The sequence below is a fragment of the Cervus canadensis genome, chromosome 1 (assembly GCF_019320065.1).
Source record: "Cervus canadensis isolate Bull #8, Minnesota chromosome 1, ASM1932006v1, whole genome shotgun sequence".
Lineage (NCBI taxonomy): Eukaryota > Metazoa > Chordata > Mammalia > Artiodactyla > Cervidae > Cervus > Cervus canadensis.
Window position 1 is genome coordinate 20201268 of NC_057386.1, and position 24798 is coordinate 20226065.

Genomic DNA, 24798 nt, shown 5'->3' on the forward strand with positions numbered 1-24798 from the left:
CAGAAGTAGAAGAGATACTGGTTTGTGCTGAGGTGTCTGGGGGGGGGGGGGAGGGCAGAAGCAGAAATGGTCCTAATTCATACTGTGTTGTTGTTCAGTCACTAAGTCGTGTCCATGTCTGACTCTGCAACCCCACAGACTGAAGCACACCACAGGAACAGAAAAAACAGAAATAGTGCTGATCCATATGAAGGGCAAAGTGGGGCAAACAGAAGTGGTTCCAATCTGCATTTATGGAAGGATGGGGAGAGCTAAGGCAGAAGTGATCCGGTTCTGTATTTGGCATCAGAGAACAGAGGAGGTTCTGGTTGGGGAGGGGAGAGGCAGGGCAGAGGCGGAGGTTGGGGTTGAGCCAAAGGCGAAGCATCCTGGTTAACAGCTGGGCAATAGAGCTCTCTCCACCCAGTACCCTCCAGAGAGCCCTTCTGATAACGATTCCATCATCTTCCCATCTCAGAAAGTCCCTAACAGCCGGGCTACCAGAACTGACTTGGCCTTAAAGCGCCGAGAGACTTCTCTGGGCTAGCGAATGCTGAAGACTGGTCCACGCAGCCTCACGTGCATATTCACTCACACCATGTTTTTCCTTTCCCAGTTCTGCACACACAGCCTTCTGCCCTGTCGCAACGCTCTGCCACTCGACTCCCCTCGGGGCGCCAGGAACCCGCGATGACGCGGTCGGCAGGCCTGGCCTTAAAAAGTTCCCGGCCGGGCTCCGCCTAGCCGGCAGCCGGCTCCACCCTAAGCCTAAGTCCCAGGCTGCCACCGACTCCTCCCAAAGCTGCGAACTACAAGTCCCGCCATCCTTCGCGCGCTCTCTCCTGCCTCTCCCTCACCCTAAGCCGGCGCGGCCAGTGAGTCGGCCTAGAGTACCTCCCATTGGTCTCTCCGCCCTGTCAGTCACCTGAGAGTACTGAGGGGCGGGTCAGAGGTGGAGATCCGGATCCGGAGCGGCTGAAAGGCGGAAGTGGAGGCCGGAGCCTGGGACACCGCCGGGGGGAGAGGAGCGGAGCCTGTCCGAGCCCCGGCCCCAAGTAACGCCGCCGCCCCGGAGCCGCCGTGAGTGTGCCTGACCTGGGAACCAGTGTCTCTTTCGTGTTGAAGCCTCTCCGGGGCAGTCTTTCCTCCCGCCCAACCCTGGCTTAGGGAGATACTGATCCCTCCCCCGACCCGTAGCCCCTTCTTAAGGGACTCCCCAGGCGTCGAGCCAAAGCTGGGGGGTCTCTTCTTTCCTTCCCTTATCTGCCCTTCGTGAGCCTTTGGAAATCTCTGTGGCTCTTCTCTGGTCTGTCTGGTCCGATTGTGGGAGGGAGAGACCCTAAGTTCCTCTCCCTCTGCTCCTAGAATTGGAGGAATCTTTGTCAGGTGTGAAGGATCTTGTTCTCCTTCTCTTTTAGAGGTAGCCCGGAGTGTTGTCTGTCGCCTTTTTTCTGTGTCCCACTCCCCATCCCACAGAAACAGTTGTCCCTCCAGCCCTGGAAGAATTTTATCTCGATTTCCTGGGGCTGGGGCTGGGGCGGGGTGGGGGTGGGGGTCCTGGGTGAGACTGCTGCCACAACTCCTTAACTTCCTCTCTCTCCTGAAGCCAGAGAGCCACCCAGGATCTCAGCAGAGTTTAAAGTCTGGATCACTCTTTAGGAATGAGCTGTCTTCTCCTTGTCTCGCCCCCTCAGCCCCTGTCCTCTGGTTGTGTTGTTCTCTTGAGTGTATCGCTCACTCTTCCTGCCTCTGAACAATTTAGCTGAGGTTTGCTCAATCCTAGCTACAGATCACATAGATCAGGGTGGCTCTGCCCATTCATTATCTTCTCTCTCCCCTCCTCCTCCCCACTTGCTGGAGTCCCAGCCCTGTCCTCCCAGAGCACGTGAGTGGTTCCAAGCTGCCTCAGAGGGGACTGCACCTCCTGGGACTGCTGTCTGTTGGTCTTTAGGGAGAATGGAAAAGACCAAAAATAAGGAGTCTGGAACTAAAGAGTCCTGGGCTATCTCTTTCCCATCCCTATACAAGTACACTTACCTCCTTGATCAACAGGTCTCACCACTTTCAGTCCCAGGGTCTATCTCCATTCCCCTCTGGGCTTGATCACGTAAATCATAGATTACAGAGAATTAAGTTGAGGTCACAGTAGCACCTCTGGGTTCTTAATGTGTTGATTTTTTGTAGCCCAAGGAATTCCCACGCATGCCAGAAAGTGCTGATTTCCCCTAGCTTTTCCGAGAGACAGCCTGGACTGACATCTGATCCTTGTCCACTGCTTAGGACTTAGGTGTGTGAAATGGCTGCTGTCTCAGACCAAGCTGGGAGGTTCTTTGTTATGTGGCCAAAGTACAGGCCAGAGACTGTACCTTAATGAGTGCAGCCTGACTCTGAAGGCCGTGACTGACCCTTGCTATCCACAGTGGCAGAAGGGAGGGAAGACCATGCAATCTTTGGGAATTTCTGAAGCTCTTCAGTGTTCTGGGCCATCTTTACTGCCCTTGGATGCTCCTTACAAGTATTCCAGTTGTTTTGTCTTGAGATCTTTTTGACCTCTTTTGGACCGTGTCTGACTCCTATGAACTTGCGAGCTAGACCTAGGATGCACTTATTTCATTTTTTATTGAACAACAAAAAAACCTTGTTAGTGTCAACAGGCAGGTCACAAGCTCTCTCTCTGTCTCTCTGAACTTCTTTGGAGGGTTGCTGGAGACTTCTATGACCAACCTAGTTTCTCTAGTCTGGCCAGTCTGTGTTCCTGAGCGGCAAAGCCAGAGAAGCTGGCTACTCGCTGGTCGTTGGTCTCTGACCAAACTTACCTCCTCAGTATTGGGGTGTAGTTTCTGGAACTCTGGGAGTCCTGGGATGAGGCTGGCTAGCTTTCTGAGGGAACCTTCTTTGTCTAGGCTTGGTCTCCCAGCTCTGATTCTGAAGCAGGCTTTTGAAGGAGAAGCTCTCCCTTTCAGAGAGACAGGAAGGCATTAGTGCCCTGGGTGGTTAGGCAGGCACTTCTGTCATCCAGAGATTACAGAGTCCAAGCAGAGATCTGACACTGCTTGGGAGAGAGAGGGAGGGCTGTGTGTGGGACAGAAGCCCATCCCCTCTGATGCCCTTCATCTCCTGTCTTGACTCTTACAAACAGTAGGCCTTTTTCTGCCTTTATACCGTGGAAGGGTGGTAACAACTAATTTTTTATAAATCAGTTTAAAGTTGCCAAGTTCTTTTCATACGTGTTCCTGACAAGAGTGCTGGAAGATCGTGGGAATTGTATCTCCACTTTAGAGAGGATGCTGAAGGAACTTAAGTGGCTAGCCTTAGATTACACAGTCAGAAGAAGGTCGAGCTGGGTCTCTTTTGGGATTTGATGTGCCTCATCTTCCCAAATAGCGGGTCCTCCTTTGGTCTGTTTTTGGAAGGAATGGACATTCGGATGGGCAAGCAGTGGCCCAGGTGCAGACCCTTTAGCATCCTCATCAGCGACACCCTCCTCTGAGTCTGGTTTTCCTCCCCACCCTCACCCCACCCTCCTGTCTTCTTTCACCTCTGTTTCTGGGGACCATGGCAGTTATGAGTCCCAAGTCAGGACCCTTCAGGGCCTAAGAGTTTGGGTGCATCTGCATGCCATTAATTTCTTGGGAATCTGAAAGTCATGATGGCTAGAAAATGAAAGCAAAAGTGAGTGGTCTAATGGTCCCTCTGGGCAGGGTGAAGGGCGCAGAGAGCTGGTGGAGCTGGCCTCTGCTTAGCCTCCTGATTCTCCCCTGGTGCTGCCTACTGCTCGCAGTGGGAAGAATATGGCTGTCCACCAGGGGCTCCTTTCACTGGAGTTTACATGGAAACACAGAATAAGGTCAGAAATTTAAATTCAGCCCCACGAACCAAGTACTTCTCAGAAGGACCCTTCTTCCTCTAACCTTTGCCTGGTAAACAGAGGTGGTATGGTGGGGTAGAGGGCACAAGAGCTTTAGAGTCAACCAGGCCTGAGTTGTCATCTGGGGTCCCTCATGTACCAGCTGTGTGGCCTTGGACTTGTCACTTGACCTCTCTGAGCCTCTCTTTCTTCCAGTAAAATGGGGATACAAAATATCTTGCCAAAGTGGAAACAAAGAGGACAAAGAAGTTAGTCTGTTCCCTGGCACAGAATAGATACTCACAAGGTCCATGGGGTTTTGAAGGTACATCGTAATTTATCCCTAGGATTCTGAGTCAGTGTTTCTGCCAGTTTTTACTGTGATGCCTGGTGCTTGGCTGGATGGTTGCCATATTGTCTCATTCCATGGATGGGGAACAGAATTGATGTAGGTTGTGTTCCCATTTTACAGAAGAGAACGCTAAGGCCATGATTCTGCTCCTCCCACTGGGGGTTCTCAAACCCACTGTGTACTTAGAACCATGGATCTTTGCATCTCCTAGGCACTTCAGTCTTACTCAGTTTTAGACGTTTTTATACTCAAACAATCCTGAATCTATTATAGATTGGAATGCGAAGTTTGCATATGTTTAAGCTAAAACAGGAAACTTGAGGACAATATTTTCGTTGCTGCAGGCTGCTTTGGGTTCAGTTCCCAGATTTCTGGGCTTTTGCATTTTCTCTCGCCTGAGTTGAGTCAGGGGTACTTTTGTTGGGACCATCTGAGAAGTATCATTTCAGATAGGATTTGTAAACTAGGATGTCCCCCAACTCAGGTAATAGTGCTTTCAAGAGCCTTGACAGAGTAGAACTGCAGTATTTCTTTCTTTTTTTTTTTTGGAGTGTTTCTTAAGAAGTCCTCTGCGTTAATATCTTGGTACTGTAGAAGGTTAGTTTTCAGAGTAACTATCCCATCTCCCGTATATAGGAACAATCACCAAATAAAAGCTACATTTTTGAATCGTGCTTCCTGTGTGCAAGGACAGACTGACTGCGTTCAGTCCCCAGGTTATGGTGGAGTGAGCGGCAGAGCAGGGGGAATGTTGAAAGTCTGTGCTCGGGTCCCTCCTCACCCCATCTCTGGGCGAACTGTGTGCTCTTCCTTTGCGTGGAAGGCCCTTCTCCGCCTCCCGCCTGTGAGCCGTGTCGCCCAACTTTTCTCTCAAAGCGCAGCTGGAACATCACTTCCCTGTGAAGCCCTCCTCCCCTGAGGGAGTCTGAGGGCTTTCCTCTTCCTTGTGCTTTCCTTTCATTGCTTGCTGTCTGCCTCCTTGTCTAGCGGATGAGTCCCGTGGGGGCGCCAGTCATGTCCTATTTTATCTCTGTGCCATCCTGGCACCCAGCATAGCAGGCCCCCCCACTGTGGTTGTCCAAGGAAAGGGCAGACATTCAGACTTGCCCTTGAAGCAGATGGCAGCCCATTTCCTCTAACTCACCCAGCGAGGATGCGGTGAACCTGGGATTCATGCTCACATCCCTCTGATCCATTTCTTCGTCCAACCTCCACATAGTTGCTCAGAGATGAGAAAGCAGACAGCTAAACAGGATGAATGCTATGGTACAGATGATAGAGGGGGCAGAGACAGGTCACCAACTCAATTTCTAGAGGGTGGAGCTCTCCAGATAGCCACATCCCGCGCAAGGTTTCACTGGGAAAGGGCATGGCCATGGCCATCCATGGTCCACTGACCACCTCCCAGCGCCTGGGTACCTGGTCGCTGTGCCCCGGTGGCTGTGTGCGGTGGTGAGGCAGTACTGACCCCAGGCCAGGGTTTGGCAAGGGTTGATGGAAGTGAACTCGGCTCTGGTCCCTGGGTCCTCGCTTGCACGTCTGCACAAGGCTCGTTCTTGAGTAAGAATGGGCCTGAGAAAGTGGTGTCGGCAGAAAAATTACAAAGGTCCTAGAGTTTTTGCCCAAACTGCACCCCCCACCCGCCGCTCCCACATGGTTTCCACTGTGATTAATATCTTACATTAGTATTGTACATTTGCTACAATTAATGAGCCAGTTATGCATATAATAACTAAAGTCCACACTTTATTCACAGTTGCCTTTTTTATAAAAATTAATTAATTGATTGATTTGGCTGTGCCAGGTCTTAGTTGTGGCACACAGGATCTTCAATCCTCGCTGTGGCATGCAAGCTCCTAGTTGCAGCCTGTAGGATCTAGTTCCTTGACTGGGGATTAAAGCTGGGCCCCCTGCATTGGTAGCGTAGAATCTTACCACTGGACTGCCAGGGAAATCCCACATTTCCTTGGTTTTTATCTAGTGTTCTATTTCTGTTCCAGGATCCCATACAGGACACCACATTACCTTTAGTTGTTATACCTCCATAGGTTCCTCTCAGCTGTGACATTTTCTTAGACTCTCCTTGTTCTTGATGACCATGACAGTTTTGAGGAATATTGGTCAGATATTTTATAGCATATCTTTCAGTTGGGATTTGTCTAATATTTTCCTCATGGTTACACTGGGGTTATGGGTTTTGGGGAGGAAGACCACAGAGCTAAAGTGCCATTCTCACCACATCATATCAAGGGTACGTACAGTCTGCCTGACTTAGTACTGTCAGCATCAGCTTTGGTCGCCTGGCTGAGGTGATGTTTGTCGGGCTTTCCCGCTGTCGAGTTATCATCTCCCCTGCGCCTTTTCGTGCTGTCCTCCTTGGAAGGAAGTCCCTCTGAGTAGTCCACACTGGAGAGGTGGGGAGTTATGCTCCTCGCCTCCCGGGCGGAGGATCTACATGGGTTATTTCAAATTCTTGTACACAAAAGATTTGGCTGTTCTCCCCCATTTATGGATTCAATTAGTTATATCAGTATGGACTCATGGGTGTTTATTTTACACTGTGGTTTATAATCCAGTGCTACTTTATTGTTCAAGTTGTCCCAGCTTTGGTCCCTGGGAGCTCTTTCAGCTCCCTTTGACCTACCCCCATCATCTTGGGGTGTTTTGGTTTTCATTTCTGTAAGCACTTCCTTACTTTTTGGCACTGCAAGGTGCTTCAGGCTTACCTTATGTGTTTCCTGCCCTGGTCCTAGAATCAGCTGGCTCTGCAGGGCCCCTCCTTTTTAGCAAACGCTTCCTCTCAGCTGTGTTGATATGGAGTTATATGGTTGGCCTCAAGTTATTTCTCCTCTTGATGGTTAGTCATAGTTGCTGAAGCCTCCAGGGGTAGGTGAGGTGGAGCTGCACTTGGGATATCCTCCCCGGGAGACTTCTGGGAGCTGACCCCAATGGCCAGCGGCTGCTTCTCCATACTTCTCCTACCCTCTGCCTGATGCTTTTCGACTGAGCCCAAAATGGTCGGATTTGGTATTTACTTTAGAATTTGCTATCCATTTGGAAGGATGAGGTTCATAATTATTCCTGTATTTCAGGTGCTAAGTTCTCCAGCCAAACCCTCCAGAACTCTTGAGTCTGGTAGGCGAGTCCCTGTGGTCCAGGCCAGCTTTCTATTGCTGTCATTCAGAGACAGACCTCCCCTTTGGGAGGGCTCACACAGAGTTTGTGGCTCCAGGCAGGCTCAGGGCAGGCTGTCACTTTGAGCTGTGATCCTGAATCACTGAATAGCTTAAATCCTTCCGTTGTACTGTCATCCCTCTGAAGATGTGTAACCTGAGCCCTGCTGGGAACACTAACTTGGGATCTGAACAGGAGTTGGTTTACAAGCCTCTTGCCTTCTATTCATAGCTCCATGTGTGTCCCCTTCGGGTGGCTCTGTCAGAAGCATCCCAGGCGTGGGGGAGGGCGTGGGTGGCCTCCCGAACCCTGGCTACTCTCCTCGTCATCAGATTGCTCTCTGAGCGGCTCTGAAGGCTGTGGTGATTAATGACACCAGTTTCCAAATCTCTAGCACTTGCAGCCTGGTTTTTTAAAAGGAACTCTGGTGTCTTTGTCAGCTGTCCTAGCGCTGTCCCCTCCCCCTCCCCACAACTGAACTACTTCTTCCCTTTCCTGAAAGAGGCTCTGAGATGGAAGGAACGGCGTTTGGGCTTCATGATGTTTCATGTTGTGGGCCTTTTATTTTTTTTAAAGAGCTCTTGTTTGCCTGGTTGGGGGCTTTCACTCAATGTTGATTTTTTTTTTTTTTTTTTTGGACAGTGGTGGTCGTCCCCACCCTCTGTTCTTCTGGCTTTGGAAGTCAGTCTCCAGAGACTACAAGGTTAGGGTTGTTTACAGGACAGAGGACATTAGCAGTGAGCTGGTCCTTTTTCTCAGGCACTGGGGGAAGTTGTTGTCTTAGTCCATTTGGGCAGCTGTACAAAATTACAGCAGACTGGGTGACTTACAAACAAAGAAATTTATTTCTCGCACTTCTGGAAGCTGCAAGTCCAAGATCAGGGGGCCAGCATGGTTGGGTTCTGGTGGAGGCCCTCTTCCAGGTTGCAGACTGCCCGCCTCTTGCCGTGTCCTCACGTGCTGGAAGGGGCAGGGGAGTTCTCTGGGAGTCTCTTTCATTGATAAAAGGGCACTCATCCCACTCATGAGGGCTCTGCCCTCACAGCCTCACCTCCCAAAGGCCCCACCTCCAAACACTATCCCAGTGGGCATTAGCATTTCAGCATAGGCATTTGGGAGAGGAACAGAAGTATTAGCTGTTGTCCTCCTCAGCATGCTCTCCAGATGAGGGGCACTGATAAATGGGGTCCCGGGCAACTGGAAGCAAAAGCAATACGTGAATAATGGGACGTTTGATTGAGGACTTCACTTTGTTGGGACCTCCCCGCCACGAACATTTACAGGGAGAGCTCTCTCTGCATCAGCTCGCCCTCAAGCCCTTGGTCTTTCGTGCATCCTTTCCCCAGCAGTCCTGGGAGATGGGTGGTGCTAATGTTTTGCACATGCGGATGTGAATTCAGTGATGCAGTGCAGACTTCACCCTAGGAACTGGCAACTCTAGGACTTGAAGTTTGTCTGACTCCAGCCCTCGTGCTCTTCACCCCTGTGCAGATGGAACCTAAGAGGTTCTATCTGGGGTGCGGAAGCGTCTCTTCCTCTGGGCTATGGCTCTGGTGAGGGACATGAACCGTGTGGCAGATGGATGTGTGTTGCAGCCTTGAGCTACCCTGTTCGCTCGCCAGACCTAACCAGTTTGTATGTGCATCACAGGCTTGGTTCACCACACTGATAAACACCCACTGTGCGTCAGGTTTGATGTTATGTGCTGTGAAAACAAAGGGAAACCCATAGTCTGACTTTGAGAATTTTATATTGTGATCGTTTCATCTGCAACAATGCCCTTAGTTTCTCTCACTTTCTCACTTCCAGCCCTCAAGCCCCCAAGTTCTCCAGCCTCTTGCCACCCACCACAGTCATGAAAATGGGGCCATGAAATAGAAGTGTGATTCACTCATTGAAACCTGTTGAGACCCATGCATTGCCTGACTTCTTCTCCTCACCCATCGACATTTTGTTCGACAGAAATTTAACAAAGGAGAGATCAGCCTGAAATACTGTTCTTTGGCATGCTGTCTCCCTGGAGCAGCCATCATCCCTCAGACCCCACAGCAGGAACTTTGACCTTGTTTCTTGGTGGTTGGGCAGCCTCTGACCATAGCGTGTGGGATGTCTGAGCAGGAGGAATTTGGTTTGCTAGATCTAATACCTGATTCTTTTCCCCTGCTTGCCTGTGAAGCATGACCTCTGCCCTGTGCTCTCTGTTGAGGAGCTAAGGGCAAAACAAAGGGGCGGCAGTAACTTAAACCGGCTTTCTTTCTTTCCTTTTTTTTTTTTTATTAAAGACAGGAAGGGTTTGTGAGAGGTGTCAGTTGTTGGTATGAGTAACTCAGTAGGCAGGTGTTGCTGATGACCCTGACTTTCAGCAAAGGTTTTTGGAGTCTTTTCTGGGCCTGGGGCAGCCGTGGAAGCAGCCGCTGTCCAGGCAGGTACTCCTGGCCCCTGCGGAGACCTTCCTAAGACAGAGGACTCAGTGGGCCCTGCGTTGTTGAGATCCTAGTTAGCGCTGTCTTAGGAAATGAATTGTAGGAGCATGAACAGCTCAGACAGAGGAATCGTGAGGCTTGTGGGTCGGCCAGTATCCTACACCCATTCTGACTGGCTTCATGTGACTCAGACTCTATCCTGGGGCCACAGCAGGTATAGGCTGAGATGAGGGAGGAAGCTGAGGAAGCGTGCCGGGCTCTCTTCTTTGCACTCCCCCTGGCCCTGGCAGGTGAAGAGCTGGGGATGGGGGTGAGGGTGGGGAGCCACCACACAGCCTCGGTCCCATCTCCCCTCCTCTGTAGCTGGATGCATAGGGGTTTGTGCCACCAAAAAAGCGTCAGACTTCCAGTTGGGCTTTTGCTCGAGGCTTCTTAGAGAGCTGCCCTACATGGGGCCAGAGATTCTGACATAGCCTTGAGGACTGAGGTGTGCCGAGCACGAGGCCAGGCCGTCTTAGGGAGAGAGTCTCTTAGGAGTGGCAGTGGTAGGCCCGTGCGCCCCCGGGGCCTCGTCAAATCAGTAGGCAGGACAAACCTCAGCTGGGGCAGCTGCAGGCAGACCCCTGTCTGCCTGGCCTTCCTCACCACCCTGCCACCCAAGTGGCCAGCAGAGAACCCTCACACTGCCCCTGGGTCCCGGGGCCCTTGGATGGATGGTATGGACGGGCACACCGGCCGGGCTGTGTCAGCAGATCCTGGTAGATAAGCCCCCGCCCCTCAGCAGCCTTTCTCCCCATGGGCATAGGAAGAGACGGCCTGGAGGTTTCCATCCAGCGCTGACTCTGCTCATCCGCCTCTCCGTGGAGCCCGTCTGTGGTCGAGGGCTGAGAAAGCAGCTTGGAGCTCGGGGGAGGATTTCTTGGGGCTCTTGCTGGGGCCGGGCTTGGGGAGGCCAGGGCTCCGACCTCCGGGGTGGCTTTCACCCAGCTCCTCCTGGCATCTGTGCTGAGCGACACCGCCGGCCTCCCCCACCAGGGAGAGGGCTGCAGGAGCGGCCTCGCTGTGTCCGGGCTGCTCCTTGGCACAGCTCCAGACACAGGGGCAGGCCCGCGCGGTCACGTGTAACCAGGGTGTGAGCCCCTTGGTGTCCCTGCTTGCGGGTCCCTTCTGTAGGTGTTGGTGTACCCGGTGGACCCTGTGCTCACAGCCTCACTGCGGTGCAGGGGTCTAGGCCCCCAACCCCGTGGAGTCTCCCCGTTGGAAGGGAAGAGGGGAAACTGCTCCAGGTTGAGGGAGTTGGGCGGGCTGGGGCAGATTCCAGGGCCTGTCACAGCAGTAGGGCCCTCCCCTCTCACTCCCTCTGAGTCCCCCTCTGGGGTGATTTCTCTCCCTGTCCCCTGGACAGGGAGTCACGTGCTGTGACTGTAAAGGCAGCACCCCTTCCCTCTCCTCCTGCTTCCGTCTCCCCCAAGCCCCCTCCTTCCTTGTGGGATGAGACTGCAGCCCGGGCCCCACATAACCGTCACATTCTCCCCAGATCTCAGCCTGCGTGCGCTGTTAAGCTTCTGGCTTCCAGGGCCCAGCTTCTTCTGTTACACACTCCAGATGAGACTCAGGCCCTCGGTGAGGCGACTCCATGCAGTTCCCAGTGGTCACGCAGGGAGGACACGCCTCTCTTTGAGTCCGCCCCTAAATCCTTTTCCCTCTGGACTGCTTGGGGAGTGCAGAGTCACACAGCTGTAAACTCTTTCTCCACACTGAAAAGACATCAGCGTCGGCTTTTCCATGAAGCTTTAATAAAACAACCTTAAAATTCTTTAACCCACAATTAAGTACAAACCATAAGTATATTTTTAATATGTATGCAGCAGGCACATTTGTTTATGTTGAATCTTGCTATCTTGCTTCTTGTTCGTTTGGGTATCTTTGCTCTCTTTTGGTCCTCTTCTAATTCAGACAGCATTTTTTTAATTGTCTTTACTCTGCATTTTGTAATACTAAAATATAAAATATTTTATCTATAGGGGAGTTAGATTGGTCTCATATTTCTAAACTTTAAGTTTTCATTGCTGTATGCAAAATTCTGTACCAGCAGCATTTTAAATCTTTTCATTGACATGTAACTTATATACAGTGAAACTTAACAAGTCTTAAGTGCATTTTTGCATGTGTAGACATCCATGTGGGTGCGCCTGGTGGCTCAGTGGTAAAGAATCCACCTGTCAATGCAGGAGATGCAGGTTTGATCCCTGGGTTGAGAAGATCCCCTGGAGAAGGAAATGGCAACCCACTCCAGTACTCTTGCCTGGAGAATCCCATGGACAGAGGAGAGCCTGGCAGGCTACCGTCCTGCTGCAGCTGCTGTTTAGTTGCTAAGTTGCATCTGACTCTCTGACCTTGTGGGTTGTGGGCCTCAGCCTAAGCCCTTACCCATGGACTGTAGCCTGCAGCCCCTGGAGATGCAGAAGAGTTGAACAACAACAGACATTCCTGTGTCTACCTCCCAAATCAAGATGCAGGACTTTCCCTCCAACAGCATGTTTTTGTTTAGTTTGATACAAAACTCCTTTTTCCACAGTTAAAAGCCGTATTTTGGTGGCCCCGTTACTCTTGGTGGATGTAATGACATTATTAATATCCTTGGGCTTTCTGTCTCTGATGGGGGAGCCTTGCTGGAGTTATAATCCTGGACTCGGGCTCTGCCACCACCCGGCTGTGACCCTGGGCAGGTCACTTCGCTTCCCCTTCATCTCCTCTGTCATTGTGAAGAGAAGCTTTGAGCTTTGACAACCAGTGAGTCAAAGCTAGTTAGTTAGGCTCTTAGTAGTGTAACAGCCTTGCTGTTCACGAGTCCCTCACCTTCAGGAGGATACTGTGCCCTGCCCTCCGTGTGTTGTTTCATTTAATCTTGTTTCATTTAACAGCGCGGTGTGATTGGTGTTAGGTAATACCATTTACTAGATAAGGGACAAGGGACTGAAGCTGACAGCGGCCACTAGTCTGACTTGGCCAAGGTCACTCGGGCTTTAACCAAACCCAGTTCGGCCTCCCAAGTCCTGACTGCTAATGGTGCTAGGAAAGGGCGTGGTACCTCCTGTGGATCTTGGCTCCTGTCTTTCTGGATCTGCCACCAGCTGGAGGCCTGGGTAATCCTGCTGTGAGTCTGCCCTCTGGTCCTGGATGCCAGTCGTGGTGGTTCTGGTTTTCCCCTGTGCTTTTAAGTCTAGGGGTGAATCAGCTCCCATGCTGATCTGAGCTTTTTAATGTCTTCCACCTTAGATTTAAAAAAGAAATCTGTGTTTGCTTTATTTTTGGCTGTGCTGGGTCTTCGTTGCTGCTGCTTTCTCTAGTTGTGGTGTGCAGGCTTCTCACTGCAGTGGCGTCTCTTGTTATGGAGCACGGGCTTAGTTGTTCTAAGGTTTGTGGGGTCTTCCCAGACCAGGGATCAAACCCATGTCCCCCTCATTGGCAGGCTGATTCTTAACCACTGGATCACCAGGGAAGTTCCCGCCCCCTCACCTTAGCTTCTGAACCTAATTAGCTTTCCTACATTCCCTGATTTGCTCATTCTCTTTAAGCTAACAGGTTGCTTCTGCTGGCTTCTTGCCCAATTCTCACCGTGTTAAATATTCAGGAATGCTTTTATCCAGAGTAAAGTATAGCTGAAGAGTCACTGGCCAGCACCCCCCAACCCTCAAGGCTAACCTTGAGTAAGAAAAGTCTAGAGTCTCAGCCCAGCCTCTGGCCAAAACGAAATCTGGTTTCCCTAATCGGCTCACTATCCACGCTGTGCCGGGACTCTCAGCTAGAGGAAGTCTCTGAAGCAAACAGGAAGTGCGAGAGACACCCACCAGCTGGAATTGCTCACTCTTTACCAGGAAGGACAGAGTGTATAAAGTAGGTGACTTCATGGATTAGAGAAGGGAAAGGTGAACTTTTCGAGTATGGAGACTGGGGGGAGAGGCGACATTCCAGCAGCATCTGGTGTCTTGGAGAAGGCTTCAGGTGTTGGGTAAAGCCGAGAGCCAGTCCCCACCCCCAACTTGCTTCACCTGTACTGTCCACAGTCCCATCTGGGGGCGCCTTTCTGTCTCATTTTCCTCCCTCCTTCCTGTGTCAACTGCAACTCTTGGGCTTAAATCAGCCACCTAGAATCACTTAGGGAACTTATTTTTATTTTATTATTTTGGTTTTTTGGCCATGCTTCACAGCTTGTGGGATCTTAGTTCGCTGACCAGGGATTGAACCTGGGCTCTCGGTAGTGAAAGCGCTGAGTCCTAACCACTGGACTTCCAAGGAATTATTGGGAAACTTATTTTATTTTTTGTTGTTATGTTTTTGTTTTTTTAATTAATTAAATTTTTGGCTGCTCCAGCTCTCAGCTGCATCGTGCTGGGGCTTTCATGGTGGTGCACAGGCTCTGGAGTGTGTGGACTTCAGTAGCTGCAGAGTGCAGGCTTATTGTCCCATGACATGTGGGGTTCCTCGATCGGGATGGAACCCGAGTCTCCTGCGTTGGAAGGCAGATTCTTAACCACTGGACCACTCGGAAGGTCCCAAGGAGGACTTATTTTAAAAACACTGATTTCCAGACTCGACTCCTAGAGATTCTAGATTCGGTTGGTCAGGCCCATTTTCTAAACCTGGTGGGTGATTCTGATGGAAAAAAGTTTGAGATCCACTGACCTGGTGGCTTAGACACTAGAGTCTGCCTGCAATGCAGGAGACCCAGGTTTGATCCCTGGGTCAGGAAGATCCCCTGGAGAAGGGAATGGCTACCCATTCCAGTATTCTTGCCTGGAGAATTTCATGGACAGAAGAGCCTGGAAGACTACAGTCTATAGCAGAGTCGGACACGACTGGGTGACTAAGCATGCATGCACTGAGCAAGACCTAAGTGTCCAGAGGTCATAATAGCGGCATCCTGCTCTTTTTTTCCTCTTTCTCTTACCCGCTCCATCTCAGGCTGGGCTGGGCATGTACCTGTTAGGCCTGTTCATGGGCCAGAGTGTTTAGGAGCTCAGATCCCTTCTGCCCTTTCATGTGCCATGTGGAGAAAGGTGTAGGGTATCTCTGCCTTCACAGTCTCTCCCAATTCCCTTGAAGATTGGGAGTGGTGCTTGTTCTAGTGGCCTCTGAACGAACCAAGTTCTGATATGGAGCATGGGGGTAGTGGGTGGCTGGGTTATGGCGAGAAAAGGCCCTCGCAGTGGGTCTGAAGCTCTACACATTTCAGCAGCTTCATGAAAATATCCAGGAGGAAATTCATTCCACTCATGTGTTTTTCCTGGTGCTGGAGAAACTGGTTTTATATATATACACACACATACACGTTTTGGCCTATTCTATATCTTATAAGAAACTTTGACCATAACTCAGCTCTTCAAGAGAATTAGATAGATTTCGGTCTAAAAGAAGACTGACTTTTACTGTGTCATTTTGGGTTAGAATGCCACCACTTGACTGCACTTGTGGGTAATCTAGCTGCTGGTTCAGGAGGAAAGGTTCCCAGACAGAAGCCCAGCTCAGTGAAGTCACCTTTACCACCTGCCAAGGGGTCCATCTCTGATTCCCCAGTCTTGGGAGGGGAGGGCCTAGGGCTTCCTGGGGGCTGAGTATGGCCTTTGCCTGTCTTAGGCTCCTCCATGTCTCCGTGTGCCCTTGGTGACAAAATCAACTTCCTCTGTGCCTTAGTGTCTGGGAAGGTTCAAGACCTCAGCTCATGTGATCACTGAGCGGGGCCAAGAAAACCACGAGGCAGCAGGCCATAAAAAGACTGCTGTGTGCGCCTGCTCAGGTGTCTCTGCAAGGCAGGACCGGCATCCAGGAAGAACATGTCCCCAGCCAGTTTGTACCAGGCAGAGCACCTGCAGCAAGTTATAAAATGCAGACACCAGGCCCTTCTCCAGCCTGTACCGGAACCTCCAGGGGCTGACTGCACGAGTGGTTTTGTTGTGTAGACCGGGTTGAGACCCACTGCATAAAAATTATACGTCTCTTCTGACTTGTTTAAAAAAAATCAGAGTTGTCTGGGCAGGTTTGGAAACCCACGGGCTTGATAAGAGCAAGACTTAAGTGTTACCTCTATTTTTCTTGACTTGTGAGTGCTGGCTACCCCCCACCCCGGTAACCCTCAGCCCCAGCTACTTTGGTTTTCTTGGAATTGTGTCTTCACCTCCTGTTCCCCATTCCCCACTCATCCATACCTCCTTCTCCAGTGCCCCGGCCACACTCTGTTGCTGGGCCAAGATTACGCATCACATGGATTCGTGGGAATAACCCACCTGTAATTCCATTGTGGTTTTGCACTGTCACTGTCGCCTGGCCCTGGGCAGCTCCTCCCACTGGTGGCAAGAGTACACAGGGACTTCAGGGTGACTGTGACTGGCAGCCAGAGCCAACCCTTGCTGGGCCAGCAAACTACTGCCACAAAAGGAGAGTCTCATTCACCCAGCCACTCAAAACCACAGAGGGAGGGTGTTGCCTCCACAGTGCCCCCTACAGTGGGGACCGTGGCTCGCGTCCAGGTTCCGTCACCACATGCTGGGTGACCCTGAGCAGGGCAGTTAACACCTGAGCAGCAGGCTATGTATCTGAAAAATAGGAGATGGTTTTAAAGTTTAAAGGAGATGCCGGTTGTGCAGTTGTTCAGTAAATATCAGCTGTCTCTGAAAACCATTTCATTTGGTGAGCGCTCTTTGAATTCCCCGTTTGTTCAGAACACTGAGAGGAAGGCGACAAAAGAGCTGAAAGCACAGATCTGGCCTCGAGGGTGCAGTGTAGGGTCTTGCCAATATCATTGACTGGGGTGAAAAGAGAAAGCATCTGAAATTAGAAAATATTTCAAAACTAGCATCTCTTGTCACTAAGTGAGGACTCCCCCCCCATACTTCCTTCCGTGTACTCTTGGGGAATAGGTGGCCCCCACTTCAAACCTCTTTTCCTTTAGTGCCGTCCAGAAAGGAAACTCTTGTTCCTGGTTAGTGAATCACTCTTCCTGAAGCTCACTTTTTAAGCGAGTTGCTGGGAGAACTTGGACGTGGAGAAACGATTCGAGGTTGCACAAAGCGGGCCCTTTGTGCCTGCAGCTCACATGCGTGCAGACCACTGCTTCTCACAAACACCCCCCTCTTCACTCACACCCCCTCCTTTGACCGGCGGGGAACGCGCTCCCCGTGCTCAGGGGCCAGTCGGGCTGTCTTGCTCTGAAACCCTTCCTGCATAGGCTCTGTCCTGCAAAGGGCAGTCTCAGCCAAACCTTTTCTTCTCAGCTTAGGTTCAGATGCCCCACAGAGTCTTCGGGATACAATACCTACTCACAGTGCTCGTTTGTCAGACATTCTGTGTACGTTCTGTGTAAGTCTTCTAGAGGCTTCTGGAGATGGGCGCCTCAACCTTCTTTTCAGTCCCAGCCACCACTGACAGAGTGACTCAGATGTCAGTGTAGGAACACCAGCTCCGGGTGGGGTGGGGGGATACGCAGGTCTTGGCACCCATGTCTGTCTCCGCCCATCCGCACCTCCCCCCTTGTCTGCCTCCGGGTCGCCCTCTGCCTCTGCCAGTGGAGAATGGAACTGAGTCTCTATTTAAAAGGGGAATTCGGCAGCCCTTCTGACTGCCAGCAGAGCTGGCTGGCTGCGGTGTGTGTTTGGTTTTGTGTGTGTTTGGTTTTTTAATGTGTGTGAGACTTCTGGGCCATCAGAAATGAGAGAGCTGGTGGGGGGTGGCGGGGAGAGGCTCAGGAGGAGGGAGTGAAATGAAGCTTTGATTCCAGCACACAGTCCAGCCTCAGATTGAGAAAGTTGGTCAGTGCTTCTGGAGATGACAGGACAGAACGACTCTTTTGATAACAACTTGCACCTGGCCAGGCCCTGGTCCCCAAAGGCCCACGAGGTTGACCGAGCACCTTGTCTGAGATGCTTTCCACGGGGACTCCCCGTCCTCTGGTTGACCTCACCTCCCACTCTGGCTTTGCACAGAGGCGGGCTGTGATCTCAGCTACCAGGCCACAGGTCCATTGTTTGTTGAGCTAGATCCTAGAATCTTCTGAGGCAGTTTTTGGTACCCCATGTTGCCTGTTGACTTATGTATCAGCCACCAGGCTGGCAGATGCCCATTCCTTTCCTGTGGGTGTTAACTTGTATGTGAATGGACGTTTCTGGGGTTGGGAAGTCAGTGTGTTTGCTGAGAACTGTGAGCCTAGAGTTGGGAGACCACTTTTCTCTTTACCATCAGATGGTTGTAGGGCCAAGAGATGTGGGGTAAGCCTAGTGAGGGCTCGTGTCCTAACTTCTGGAAGAGTGGGGCAGGATGTAGGGGGCGAGGGGAGGCAGTCAGCCAGGTCATCCAGGAGGGCGGAGGGAGTGACCTGTGGTTTAAGAAGGGCTCACTGGGCCACAGTCTTTGTACTAACCCAGTACTTCTGATCTCTCCCTTATAGTTGGAGCCCCCCTCCCCACTAAGTGCCTCTTTGCATAGCACCGGCCCCTGCCCCCACGCTCACTGGTATCACTACAGCGGGACGGGCCATGGCGGGTCGGGGAGGCGCAGCGCGACCCAACGGACCAGCTGCTGGGAACAAGATCTGTCAGTTTAAGCTGGTCCTGCTGGGGGAGTCCGCGGTCGGCAAATCCAGCCTCGTCCTCCGCTTCGTCAAGGGGCAGTTCCACGAGTACCAGGAGAGCACAATTGGAGGTGAGTGGGCCCGAGGGCGGGGATGGCGGCTTCAGGGAAGTGGAGGAGATGCTCGGGCATCGAGGAGAAGGGATGCTGACTGCCCATAGGCTAAGCGTGCCTTGGGCGGCAGCAGCTTGCCTCCCCCAAGCCCTGGGATTGAATCCAGCAGCTGGTCTCCGTGTCTGTGTCCCAGCAGACATCTAGTAAGAATAATCTGAGTCTAAAATTGCCTTCCTCCCCTGGTTCCACCTCTTGGTTTACTTGTGTGGCCCAAGGTACACCCCCCATTGACCTGGGACGGGAGGGCTCCATCTGGATCTCTGAGGATTCTTATTTTTTTACCACAACCAGGCAGTGCGTCAACCCCGGAATGGGGAAATGGCCTTGTGAGTGGGCTGGTGTTTCTGAAGCTGACCTTTAGCCCTTCTTGAGCTCAGAGCCTGTCACTGATTTCCTAGTGATTTCCTAGCATGTGGCATGTGAGGGTCTGGTCTCAGCCTCCTGCCTCAGTGGCTAGTACACTGCTCGAGGGGCTGGGGCCGACCTTGGGCTTGAGTCATGCTTTTTCTACCCTCTTGGTTGGTAGGAGGTTTCCAGGCAGCTGGAAACAGAATGGGCCGTGTCAGCAGTCTTCTGCTGCCTCCTCAGCACTCCAGTCAGGAGCTGGAGAGGGGGAAGTGAGGCAGGGCCCAGGCCCCTCAGGGACGTGTGGGGAGGGTGGACGCAGAGGGCCAGCTTCCTCCACAGAGCTGCCCGCAGTCCTCTGCTGGGGCTCCCACCTGCCAGTCCCAGCTCCAAGGCTCGTCCTTCGAAGCACACGCACAGGTGCCGAGTGTTCCCCTGCCTCCTCCGGCCAAAGATAGGGTCACTGTGTTCCCTGAAGGTGGAGCCAGTCAGGAGCAAGTCGAAGGCAAAGCCAAGGGTGGCGGCCGGCCAGCGTGCCTGGAGGTGGCAGGGGCGGTGGTGGGAAGCTGGTCACCCAGCCCCTGCCTAGCAGTAGCACGGCGTGTACTTCATTCTTCCCCAGGATAGCTGAGCGTGTGAGAGTCCTCAGGACACCAAAAGCCAGCGACACCCCTGGGCTGGAGCAGACAGAGGGGCTGGGAGTGTTCTCCGATGGGAGAGCGGAGGAGCGGCGTTGGGCCCACTCTTTTGTGCTTGGAGCCAGGTTTCTCCTGGACTCTTCCTCTGCTGCCCCTGACTGCTGTCCTTCAGGGAGGGCTCCTGAAATAGCTTTCCTTCCCCTCCCACTCCCACCTGGCTGGGTCTGTAAAGCCTGTGCAACCCCTGCCCCCTCGATACACAGTAGCACCAGCTCCGGCCACCTTGCTCAGCTGCTCTGGCCTCCAGCTTGGGGGTTTTCTGTGCCCCCCTCAGCAGCAGGCTTCTAAGCGCCAGAGCCTGGATGGCTCAGCACAGATGTGTGGGGGTGTCTTCTCAGTTCTTCCGCACCTGGTAACACCGCCTGCCTTCTTCCAGCGGCCTTCCTCACACAGACTGTCTGCTTGGACGACACAACAGTCAAGTTTGAGATCTGGGACACAGCTGGACAGGAGCGGTATCACAGCCTGGCCCCCATGTACTATCGGGGGGCCCAGGCTGCCATCGTGGTCTACGACATCACCAACACAGTAAAGATTTTCTCTTGCTTCTCCACCCTTTGTTCCTGTTTGGGGTGTGGGCACATTTCCTCTGGTGTTGGCGGGCGTCTCTCCAGAATCTTTAGGGTGGTGACATCTTAGACACCTGGGCACTGTCAGCTCCAGCCTCTCCAGTGAGCAGTGGGCAAAAGGCCCAGTCTGTCCTGCTGACGCTCTGGCCCTGTTTCCCCAGGATACCTTCTCCCGGGCCAAGAACTGGGTGAAGGAGCTACAGAGGCAGGCCAGCCCCAACATCGTCATCGCGCTCGCAGGCAACAAGGCGGACCTGGCCAGCAAGAGAGCCGTGGAGTTCCAGGTGGGGGAGGACAAGCTGGCTCCACTAGGCTTCCCCAGGCTGCTCGGGCTTTGTGAAGGACTGCCACGGGTGGTGGTAGGGGAGCTTCTGTCTGAGTCCCCTCACGGCTCGAGCACGGCCTAAAGGGAGTGTCATCCGCTGCTTTGCCTTCTGTGTCCATCGGGGTGGGGTGTGTGTGTGTGTGTGTGTGTGTGTGTGTGTGTGTGTTGACAGCAGAAGCTTCAGCTTACTTTTTCTATAAACTAACTTTTTAACAAAACAGTAAAAAAAACTTTTTTTTTTTTAAACACACGCACATTGGAAATTTTTAACAGTACAGGAAAGTATATAGGATGAAATTTGGGTCTCTAACCCTAGAAACTCAGTCCCCCTTCCCCCAACTTCCTCTCAATTTCTTGTCTGGAAGATATGCACAAGTCTTGTTGTTCAGTCAATAAATTGTGTCTGACTCTGCGACCCCATGAACTGCAGCACTCCAGGCTTCCCTGTCCTTCACTATCTCCCTGAGTTTGCTCAAACTCATGTCCATAGAGTTTGCCATCCAACCATCTCATCCTCTGATACCCCCTTCTCCTCTTGCCATCAATCTTTCCCAGCTTCAGCGTGTTTTCCAGTAAGTTGGTTCTTTGCATCAGGCCATGAATCTCTTTACATACTGTTTTTTTTTTTTTTAACCAGTTCCCACCTGATGGATTTCTAGGTTGTGTGTAATTACAAAAGACTAGAAACAGTGCTGTAGTCAACATCCACATACTTTTGTCCAAGTGTGCGAGTATATTTATTTGTAGGATAACTTTCTAGAAGTATTTTCTAGCCTAGTAATTTTGAAGAGTAAGAAGGCAGAACTGTGGCCCATGGAAACCTGAGTCAGACATCTGCTGATGTGTGTGAGCTGAGAGGTGCTGTGTGTGATGTGGAGAACTCAGAACAGGGGAGCCTTAGGCCTGAAAACCCCTGCATTGTCTCTATTGTATGGAAGACACTGTAATCAGGGACGATTTTTCTCCTGGGTCTCAGCTCCTGCCAGTGTTTCCCTCCCACTCACTTTCTCACCTCTGTCCAAATCAGGAAGCACAAGCCTATGCAGAGGACAACAGTTTGCTGTTCATGGAGACATCAGCAAAGACTGCGATGAACGTGAATGAAATTTTCATGGCAATAGGTAAGTTGCCTCTCTTCCCCTCCCCCAGCCAGGGTGTATTACTTGCTTGTAGTCCTGTCGTAGGTCTGTAGGGTCCCTTCATCAACAGATCTTTTACCATTTTTAATATTTCGATAAAATTATTTTTTTTTTCATCTCTCAATATAGTTCACTCCAGAAATTTCTAAAACCTGAGCCCAAGTCTCAGCACTTCACTTCCAGACCCTTTATTGTACCACCATCTAAAACTACATCACCAGCTCCCTACCCACTTGTTAGTTTTTGTTTTTTTTTTTCTCATTTGGTTCTAGAGTCATCCTGTGTGGGTTTGAATCCTTTCTCTCCCACTTGTTCAACTCTGTGGTCCTGGGAGAGTTATTTAACCCCTCTTGGCCTCAGTTTTCTGAAAGACCTATGCACTTGGCACATAGAAGCAAAGCCATCAGTATGCTGGGTATCACAGATTGGGTGGTACCCAAGTGGACTTGGGAGAGTGCTGGGGTTCCCTCACAAACACACATCTTCCCGTTCCTCTCCCAACAGCTAAGAAGCTTCCCAAGAACGAACCCCAGAATGCAGCTGGTGCTCCGGGCCGGAACCGAGGCGTGGACCTCCAGGAGAACAACCCCGCCAGCCGGAGCCAGTGCTGCAGCAACTGAGCCCCCCTTGCCTGCCCACTGCCCCCACCTCTTCCGCCTCAACGACCCGACTGGAATCCACTCTAACCAATCGCACTTAACGACTCGGGCCACCACTGGGGGGGCAGGGGGAGGGGTCCACCATGATTTCTCCGTATCATTTTGATCATAGGCCGGAGTGAGTTATTCCACCTGCACCTTTCTGTACAAATACTAATTCAATTTTAAGTCTTAAGTCACTTTTTTAATATATATGATCTGCTCTTCCCATTTCCTGCCCTTTCTACTGCTCTCCCCCTCTTCTGCTGGTAGTAGCCACGTGCCCCTGTTCCACGCCCACCCTGGTGTGTGGGGAGGCAGGGGTTGGATCAGTTACCCTTCTTCCCCTCTTGCTGAGCAGCGGGCTCAGCAGGAGCATCCATATCCTTACTGTGTCTGGAGTGTGCTTGGTTCTGGGTGGCGGGGCAGGCCCTTGGGGCCAGGGAAGGGAGAGGCAGCTCTTCCCTCAGCAGGCGGTCATCAGGCTGCTGCGCCCGCCTCACCCCCCAACTCACAGCTGGGAGAGAACTCACAGCATTACCACAGCATTATTGTGACAGCCACGAACCCATTGCTCACAGCCCTCTTCCCCCTCGTCCTTGGTCACCCAGACCTCTGGCTCTGAGCCCTGTTCTGACCAAATCACGATGATGAGTATTTGGGGGTGGGTGGGTAAGGGGGGGGTAGTGGGAGGGAATGGAACCAACTTTTTCTGTATTTTGTATTGTATGTTTTCTTCAACATGTAACCAATCAGTATCTTGTCAATATAGTCAGCCGATCGATCGACCTCCCACTTGTCTTCCTTGTCTTTCTCTGGCAGAGTTTATCAGGCCATAGCCTCTCCAGCTTACTTGAAGTTAATTTCACATGAACCTCTAAATCTTCTTAAACAAAAGCATTCTTCCCCATCTAAAGTGAAGGGGATGTTGGTGGTCATGGTAACCAAGAGAGGCCAGCTGTTACCAGCTCTAACCGGGTGGTGTGGGGTAAGAGTGAGCTGAGGCTGAATCTCAAGATGAAAGTTGAGGGTCCGGCATTTGCCTCTCCCCAACCCCCTCCAGATTTTATTGGGGTATGTGCAGTCTGTATTTGAAAATAGTTGGTCTCTAAACACCAGAAAGAGCCTCTTTGGGGTTTCTTGACTAGTCTGTACTAGTCTGGTGAGGGAGTGGGGTCCTCTCACCCTTTTCCCTGAAGAAGAAGGAACACTTAAGACCTCTGGAACCTTGGCTAGTCCTAAGGCCAACATAGCAGCCCCATATCAGATCCAAGTCACCTGGTCCCCCGTCTCTCTGGGGGCCCTCTGCTGGTCCTGGAGTTCAGCAATGGTAAGGCCCTTCCGGCCCTCTGCTGCTCCCTGCTGGAGCTGCTGGTCCAAGCAGTGAGCCGAGCTAAGGGAAACAACACTGCCCACTGCCTCCAGCTTCCCCCGGGGCCTAATTTATGATTGACCACCACCTTGAGGTGCCTTTCCTGCCCCTCTGGGCCCTCCCCTTGGCCTTCTACCTTTGTTCTACTTCCACCTCTGACCCCAGCCCCAAGAAAAGACCACGGACACTGAAACTGTTGCTCACTACGGTGGTTGTTTACTGGGTCAGGCTAGTTTCTTAGAGCCACGGCTTCTGAATCTCGAGGCGGGTCCTGTTTGAGCCTCAGAGGAAGGCAGTGCCCGGCACTGGCCACGGACACACAGCTGGCCAGAGGGGGTCAGGCAGCAAGTCATGGCAGCGGGATCCAGGTCCGGTGGGAGTGACATTTGCTGGTGCACCTTCTGCGCCACGCGGAAGCCGGTCCCATCCGGGTTGCAGCCCTCCAGTTGTCGCTGGCCAGTCACCACCAGGCATCCGCTGTTCACCTGAACCAACAGCTCCTCAGGGGTGAAGCCATGTGCATACAGCTTCATCTGGAACCCATCCTCCCCAGCTGCCACATCCTCCGTGAGCCGCTGCACTGGTAGAGTGGCCACCTGGTTCTGTTCAGTAAAGGCCACTCTGGGACATCGGGAGGCCGACTGGCTCCCGCTAGGGAGACTGCTACCGACCCGCTGCATCCGAGTGAGCAACTGCTGTTGGGCTCGAGGCTCAGAACTCAGCGGCCTGTCGGAGCTGGGGGGCGGGGGGGCGGACCTCGTGGCCCCGCGTGGCTACGCTCGCGCTACGCGGCGCAGCTCTGCGCAGGGCGCTCCCTTGGCTTCCCGCGAGGTTCGCTTCCGCTGAGTTTGGGCTAAGTTCTGCACGTCCTACCTCCACGGGTCAGGTTGGCAGCTGCTCTGTAGCCTCCCGCTGCTGCTTTTATCCCAGACCCTGCCCTTTTTTTGATCAGGGCTTTTCCCCACCTCCCTCAGAGGGCTGGGCGGCCGGGGCTGTGACCCAACCAGATAAGCCAAAAGAGGCTGGCAGTGCTTGAGCCCGACCTTGCAGCGGTCACCAGCACGGAGTGAAAATGAGATTGAGCCATGAGACTCTTGCTCTTCCGCGAATCAGGTCTGGGGGCAAGGAGGACTGCCCCCGAAGAGGGCCATCAGTGTGACCACGGGGTCACTGGTTCTTGTAATATCCTACAGTTCTTTGA

The 24798-nt window shown here is 52.2% G+C and overlaps 2 protein-coding genes across 2 annotated transcripts; one reads left to right on the plus strand and one right to left on the minus strand.

The window, feature by feature from the left end:
• The first annotated feature begins 901 nt into the window (after positions 1-901).
• Positions 902-23014, plus strand: RAB5C (RAB5C, member RAS oncogene family). Its single transcript, XM_043468558.1, has 6 exons — positions 902-1059; positions 18216-18469; positions 19931-20082; positions 20285-20407; positions 21476-21569; positions 22092-23014. Exons 2-6 carry the CDS (start codon positions 18304-18306, stop codon positions 22205-22207), a joined length of 651 nt encoding a protein of 216 aa, XP_043324493.1. The 5' UTR covers positions 902-1059; positions 18216-18303; the 3' UTR covers positions 22208-23014.
• A 777-nt stretch (positions 23015-23791) lies between these two features.
• HSPB9 (heat shock protein family B (small) member 9) lies at positions 23792-24326 on the minus strand. Its single transcript, XM_043468568.1, has one exon. It carries the CDS (start codon positions 24275-24277, stop codon positions 23822-23824), a length of 456 nt encoding a protein of 151 aa, XP_043324503.1. The 5' UTR covers positions 24278-24326; the 3' UTR covers positions 23792-23821.
• Between the last annotated feature and the right edge of the window lie 472 nt (positions 24327-24798).

Excerpts from the sequence above, each read along its gene's own strand:
- RAB5C (XM_043468558.1), top strand. The coding sequence starts at position 18,304 with ATGGCGGGTCGGGGAGGCGCAGCGCGACCCAACGGACCAGCTGCTGGG. Across the intron at positions 18,470-19,930 it reads CCAGGAGAGCACAATTGGAG|CGGCCTTCCTCACACAGACT; the intron begins GTGAGTGGGCCC and ends GCCTTCTTCCAG. Across the intron at positions 20,408-21,475 it reads AGAGAGCCGTGGAGTTCCAG|GAAGCACAAGCCTATGCAGA; the intron begins GTGGGGGAGGAC and ends TGTCCAAATCAG.
- HSPB9 (XM_043468568.1), bottom strand. The coding sequence starts at position 24,277 with ATGCAGCGGGTCGGTAGCAGTCTCCCTAGCGGGAGCCAGTCGGCCTCC.